We start from the raw sequence: 7478 nt of genomic DNA on the forward strand, positions 1-7478 counted from the left end.
TTAAGTCGAGTAGTAGAAAGGCAGAGAAAGTCTGCCTGGGGGTTGAGTTATTGATTTGACCTACCCTATGATGTTGTTGCTCACCTTAACCGTGTTGGTTTGGTTTGACAATGACCACGTATTAAAAAGGAGTCAAGCAGATGCTACCATGTTCTTCTGAATGAACCACCAAAAGGGTGTAACAACGCATTGATATATTAGACAACCTGGGATGAGAAAACATTGTCCTCTATATTGATTTATGCTCTCCAGAGCTGTGGGGTACCTATCCCACAATGCAATAGGTGCAAGATGAAGAGAGTGCAGGAGGGTACATTGGAGACAGGTCTCACTGTTTCCCAAACTTCTGAACTATCTGAGGAGTTATATTTCCAAGTAAAGAACGAATCAAACCAATGCTTGCCAAGCTCACGATCAGACCCTTTTTGAAGCTGGATGTTAGGCTGATTCAATTTCTTTAAGAAACACCAAATTTGTAAAGAGTTAAGTACTCAAGGGCCAAAGCAGTTTTAATTTCAGCAGCTATTTTAGATTTAGTCTTTAGACAAACATGCTTTTTATCCTTTATAGTTTTAGTCTAGTTTTAGTCGACGACAACTCAAAACATTTTAGTCCAGTTTTAGTCAATAAAAGTCAGATTTTTTGTCATTACTTTTAGTCAAAACGTTTGCTTAAGGTAAATTAACACTTTAATTTCAGCAGATCATCCATCCTAAAGACTTTTCATCACCGCTCCTCATTTAAACAGTCTGACTGAAGCGGACCGCCGATGATCGCTTATGAGTGGAAGAAGACGCGCGAAGCATAAAGTCTGGGTTAACAGAGTAACCTCTTATCTTCTAACTGGTGCTTGAGGCTATAAAATATCATAGATTGAATGTCCGACAGCCCACCACGAAAATTTAAGTTCCGTCTAGTCTTGTCGATGAAAACGAAACAAACGTGCTGCAGAGTTTTTATTATCAAAGATCTATTTTTAGCTCGTCAACGTCTCGTTTTTGCGCTGAAAAAAAGGGTCGTTGACGCACATTTATCGTTAACGAACAATGTCTAAAATGTCAAGCCAGGACTTCAATTGGGTTAACAATGCACAAAGTTGCTTAAACAGCCTGTACAGTATGTCTGTGCTTAATGATCAAAGGGATAAATCCAGCCAACTGACCGCCAATTAAGCAAGTATGTGGTACTTTACATATAGAAGCGTGTGATCCAAATTAAACCCCACTAGAAGAGTGCTTTGACATTACACTTTGAGTATCATGTTTAGTGTAGACACAGCTTTCATGTGTGTGCTGCGTACCTGTGCATCAGTTCTATTGAAGGCCAGCTGTGTGGATGCAGAGTGACAGAGGTGTGAGCGCTGAGGGCAACGGAGAAGCAGAGCGAGGGCGACAGCGGGCCGAGATGAAGGGAAGCAGTTGGGAAGAGAAACTCGCTACCTGATTGCGAGGCGATTTCCCGTGTCTGCCAGTTGGAAGATAAGCCCTGCGAAGCAAAAGGGGGTTACTGGGAGAAAGAAAGCACAATGAGGTGTGTACAGAAGAGGGAATTGTGTACGCTTTTCTGTATGTGTCAGGGGATGGCAGAGATACAGTCCACAGCAGCGGGATCACAGGGCTTATGGGAAAAAAACAGAACTGTTTGGCTTCGCAGCGACTCGGAGGCTATCTAACCGGCGGCTGGGAGCAGAGATCTGCACAGCCAAATCTGCAATTCTGAGCAGCCACCTTGGGTTTGGGAGATAGCTAGGCTTTCCCCCCTGACTGCAGCAGCTTGTTGTGACGGATGTAGCATCTGTCATTTGCAGATTCTGGAGGAGACAATGCTAAGAGGCGTCTTGGGAGCGATCCGAGATTCAGAGTTGCGTGTCTTTGCTGTCGAGCCCAGGTGAAACACAGACCCCGCGGAGCGAAAGAGAGGGAACAAAGAGTGACAGAAATGAAACATTATGAATGCCTGTAGAAACCTCGAGGTCCCCGCCTTCCCCTCTCAGCAGAGCAGGAGCGGGGAGCGCGCGACGGGAGTGAGAGGATGCCAGAGTTGATTTCAGCTTAAACAAAAGGCTTTGTTGGGATTAAATTGCTTTTAACAAATTCAGAGATGGCAGATTTGCTCGGTTAAACATCAGAGAGGCACCTGTCCGTCCAGGAGGAAACACGCAAAGTCATTCACTCAGGGCGAACTTTGTTTCTAAAGTTTTTGGACTGGGAGGCAAAACTGTTTAACAGCTTCACTCTTCCTAAAACATAACTGACAGACCATTAGGCACCATGTGGTGATGACCTCTGGGAAAGTGTCCAAAGGTCGTTACCACTCTGCTTAGTCATAAGGCAAAGCACATGAATAATACAAGACTTTCAAATTGAACACATTTTTTAGCATAATACATTAATCTGTGGTCACATTTAACATCTGTTAAGGCTGTTTTGCATTTAATTATTTTCTAATTAAAATAACACATCTCGTCATATCTTTTCAGTATTCGTGCCTTACTTAGAGAGATGGCAGAAGGGACCTGAAAGGAAATTGAAAAGACCAGTAAATACGGCACATTTCTATAGTATAGTAGTGACCTATTATGGTGAAAACATTAAAGTATTTAGATATTTTCCTCAAGAAAAGAAAACTATGTGAAGTATTCCATTATGAATAAAAATCTTGTATCGAGGGGCGTCGGTTTATCTCAGCTGTTAAATCACTCCCACCCTCGGCCCTCTGCCGCGTATAATCCCCACTCTCTTTTCCTCTGTTCCCGACACCATCCACGGTCCTCCCTCTGTCCATAAAGCATAAAAGGCCAAAAAAATAAAGTCTTGTATTGAAATTTTACTTCCATAAAAATATGAAGAACGAGGGAAAATGAAAGTTAAAGTCGCTTTATTCTTATATCATCATGTAGCATTAGCTTATAAAACATCTACGTGGTTTGTGGTCATTTTAAAGTGGAGATGAAGCTAATTTGAACTAATACAGCATCATTTTACAAATGGGGCGACACCTATGAGCTCGTTCAGGTAGACAACTCAGCGCCTCTATTTAAGCTGCACGATATCCGGTCTCTCGCTCTGCTCTGTTATCGCCACCGCTGTCCTGCACCAGTACTGCGCTCATACTTTCAGGCCCACCACCACCAAACCCAGCATCCACCTGCAGGCTCCTGCTCGGGGGTGGGTTTAAGATACGATGTCATCACTCCTCTGATTTCTGCATGTAAAATAAATCTGCGAGGAGGGATGAGGTCGGAGCCGAGGCGCCAAACACAAAGCTATGTCCTGCTGCTGCAAGAATTGAGTTGTCTGACTTACATGTGACTTAATGTTGTCTGTAAAAAATGTTGTATGCCTTTATTGAGCGAGAGAGGACAGTGGATAGTTTTGGAAACAGGGGAAGAGGGAGTGGGCAAAGGGCCGAGGGTGGGAGTCGAACCCGGGGCTGCCACATCGAGGGCTGTAGCCTCTGCATATGGGACGCATGATTTAACCGCTGAGCTGAACTCGTCCCCCTGTGTGTAAAATATTAATAAGCAAAGTTGCTCAAGTATCCCAATTCCCTCTGACATGTTCTCAATTAGAATCATAAGTAGCGCAGAGTTCACAGAATGCTACTTCGTAGACGTATCTAACGCTTGCAAAGGTCAAAAGGTCAAATTCTGCCAAACTCAGTAGAGTCACTGAACTCACTTTTTTGGTTCAGCATGATTATGAGTCAGTGTGTGAGAAGCAGAGAGAAGCGAGAAGTGTCATTGAATGTGCAAATGCTGTAGAGAAAATATTCCAGCCCGGTTTGAGAGTCCCCGTCTCGTATGTGGAGCAGATACAACAACAATCTCCCTCCCCCGGGGGTGAGCACAATGTGCTGACAAAAACAACAGGGGAAGAGAGAGAAAAAAGAGAGAGAAACAAATGAACACAAGCAAACAAATGGGATGGAAGAGCAATTTCCATATTTGCATGGGTGTGAACGCTTTGCATGTCGAAATCTTAATGCCCGCGGAAGTTTGCAGTGGAGGTGACAGGAGGAGGTTTCTAAGACTTCTTCTTGGTGCACAGTCAGAATGTTAAAGTGCTGAAAGTGAAGATAAATCTTTACATTTCATTTCATTTTTTTATGTAAGTTTTGCCACTGAAACATTCCTTATTTCAACTTTGACATGTCTTTGGTTCATATAAAGGTGGTTTAGTTGTGCACCTACATAACAGCGTTGTGGGAGGATCTAAGTGCAGCAGTAGGAACTTGCTCGGATCAGGCACAGAGGTCTAAACAATAGATGTGGATTAGCTCTGCTGTTATCTCCCTTAAACGTGTCATAAGCTGAAAAGCAGAAAACACAGCTTACAGGTGGAGATTAGTCGTGTCAAGCATCTTAGACATACACACAGATGCATATATTTTGATAATCAGATACACAGGGTTCAGTATTGGTGCCAGTTGGGTGGCTGATAACATCATAGTGTATTTAGAAGAGAGAGTGGCATGGTTATAACTATTCAAGCATGCAATATTCTTCATATGAAGCATCAGTCTCCCATACAAGTTCAGACACTAGTAGTAACGCTGAAAGCCTTACTAGTTAACTAGTAGACAGCAAAAGCTCTGACGTGTTAGCTAGTGGGGGCCAAAATATTACATCCACTAGCTAACTACCTAACACTAGCTAACTAGCTTTGACATTACTAGTTAACTAGTAAGGCTGAAATGTTTATTAGGTTTCCAGAAAAAAATGCCCACTAGTAACACTAGTTAGAGACCATAACTAGTTTTACTAGTTTTAGACTTTACTACTAGACCTAGTCACTTCCTCAAAAATGTAAATGTGTATTTCCAACTTTATGAATTATAAGGCAGACAGGACACCTCTCTGACAGCACTAGTTAACTAGTTGAACAATAAAACCCTTAGGTTAAGCCTAGGTTAACTAGTGTCTCCTTTTGAAGCACACTAGCTAGCTAGTAGGCAGCCAAAGTGCTGACATGCTAACTAGTAAGAGCTGGGATCTCCACTAGTTACACTAGTGGTGCATTCATGGGCAGCACTAGTTAACTAGTAAGGTCAGAATGTCTCACAAGTTGGAAATACACATTTACATTTTTAAGAAAGTCACAAGGTCTGAAATCACCACATCCATTACAAAGATTAGATAGAAACCACAATCGTTAGCGCAAAGTTAGCTACAGCGTTAGCTAGCTAACAACCACCTGCGCTAGCTAACTTTTTCTTGCAGCAGGAGTTTAAAGTTTCCAAGCAGAAAATATAATTTAAATATTTTTCATAGACACACATCAAAGGGTGTCTGACAAGGGAAAAAGGGGACAGTGTATGCAGTGCGCTTATGTGAGAAGGGCCCACAAAGATGCCAAGTAGCAGAGCTATGGATGTCAGGAAGTGCCTTTAAAGAATGCATATGTACAGGGCACAGAATTTATTGCTACACCCCTGGACACTATTTTTTTCTTTCTCTTCAAAGTTTTAAAGTAGTTTATTATTATTTCAACAAGGTCCTATAATAAATCACATTAATGTTAGCATTTTGTACATAAAGCTGTCATCTTTTCAATAATAAATATCCAACAGCTAAACCAAATTCCAGACAGCTGCGGGGTATACCGGCATTTATCTAATAATAAACAAGGTGGTGCATATTAGAGGTCAGCTACAGCGGCCCTTAGCAGTGTGCATTTTATTGTGAAATTGGTTAGGTAATTGCAGGCAAAAGGTTGTTCAAGTCAGACAGAGTCAGAGCTCTGCCTTAGAGCTGAAAGGAGAAGTCAGTATAAGGACCCTAATTTGGAAATCAACCATCTTTTATTTACAACTGTGACTAAATGTCTTCCATTAAGAGGCCTTTTTGGCATGGAATCATTTCACCGCTATTAAATGTTAATTGAGGATGTTATTCATATCAGGGCACACACAGGTGTAAATTTAAAGAATAAAAAAGACACACGGATAGAGAGCTCGACTGGAAGACGGACACAAATGCATACAGACAGCCCAACAAGATTGACAGTCCAACAAACAGCTAGCCAGGAGCTAGCTAGCCAAACAGCTGCAAGGTTGTTCTCTCTTCCGGTCCACCAGAGCGAAGAGGCCGCAAAGCAGAGAGGGAAGCCATGGACTGTGGCTTCTGTCATGGCTGCCAGGTACCAGTTCACTCTTGCGGGAAGTTGATAAAGCGGGTGTTCATGGGAGCATAGAATACAACACGCCACCAAATCAATCCCCCAGCAGAGACCTGGAGGAGGGAGTGCGTGCGGTGTCGCAGCTCCGAACCTGCACTGTGGCAGAGAGAAACTAATTAAACCTCATACGGTTGATTATTACAATCTGAAGCGGAGCATCTGTGCTCTTCATGGACACAATGGGATTTTCAAAAACACCACCCCTGGCTGAGAAATCGTCTGGGTAAACACTGTGGCTTAATGTTTGCTTTTTTTCCCCTCTCTTCTCTTTTAGATGCAAAGAAGCAAAAGAAGGAAGGCAAGAAGCGAGAGCGCACCCAAATGGACTGATGAGGATGTTCGTCCCTGAGGGAGGAAGGAAGAAAAGGGTGGAGAAAAGAGACGTCCACTGCCCTATTTCAACACGGTTCCTCTTTGTACGTCCTGTAGGTTGACAGTAGGAGCCTGTAGAGCTTTGACACAACACGTGGAACTTTTAGAGTGTTTTACTTTCTCTTCTTTCTAGCACCTGATAAGAAACAACTTGTATGTTGCGATAGGAGATATAATACGAATAATGAATATGGAAGACATTGGTTTAATAGTGTTCTTACCTAATGATGTTATTTCTAGGATTACTTTCTGAAGAACAAATTGGATAGGATTTGTTGCATAGCCTAACGCTAATTTGGAAAACTCTTTGGTCCATGCAACGACTTAATGAGGCAGTTTGCTAAAAGTGAAGCTTGCTTAATTAATTTGAACAAAAAAAAAGGATGCAATTTTTTTAAGTAGCTCAATTAAATGGTAACACTTTCCCCCCAATTATTCTGTGATATTTTGCTTTTATTTCCAGTAAGAAAACACATAAACTAGTTCTGTCTGGAATAGAGTTTTCCTTCTGCTGCTCTGTTGTACCTCAATTTATACGCACTGTAAAAAATTCAGCCGTCGCTTTTGTAGTCCCCCAGTTGGAGTTAACATTCCCCTTGTTCCCTGTTACACTTCCAAAATAAAATGAATACAAAAATAAATAAAAAAAATGGTATTATTCCAATTACATTTTGATATATTTTTATTTGAATGTCATTCTGAGAGCATATGGCACAATGTAACCACTCAATGCAGGTCATCTTACAGTGTCATATAGGTGGCCGGAGATATTAACACTCAGATTCATTGTCCAGAACGAATAATCAATCAAGAATGCATCAAAAAAAAAAAGGAGAAAAATAAAGGAAACCAATACCATTGTTACTGTACAGGAAGTATCATAGTGGGGGAGGGGGCGAGGGGGAGGGGGATAAATGAGGGATACTT

General features: G+C 41.9%; 1 protein-coding gene across 1 annotated transcript in view; it reads left to right on the forward strand.

Annotated features, from left to right (window-relative positions):
* ptn (pleiotrophin) overlaps positions 1-7201 on the forward strand; it is a 52005-nt gene extending 44804 nt beyond the window's left edge. Inside the window, exon 5 of the mRNA XM_069670689.1 lies at positions 6454-7201. Within this exon, the coding sequence (XP_069526790.1) occupies positions 6454-6509 (56 nt within the window). The 3' untranslated portion in view covers positions 6510-7201. The remainder of the gene's footprint in view (positions 1-6453) is intronic.
* The last annotated feature ends 277 nt before the right edge of the window (positions 7202-7478 follow it).

This window comes from Semicossyphus pulcher, unplaced genomic scaffold (genome assembly GCF_022749685.1).
Source record: "Semicossyphus pulcher isolate SPU_LCO1_2020_fin unplaced genomic scaffold, fSemPul1.0.p SCAF_20, whole genome shotgun sequence".
Lineage (NCBI taxonomy): Eukaryota > Metazoa > Chordata > Actinopteri > Labriformes > Labridae > Semicossyphus > Semicossyphus pulcher.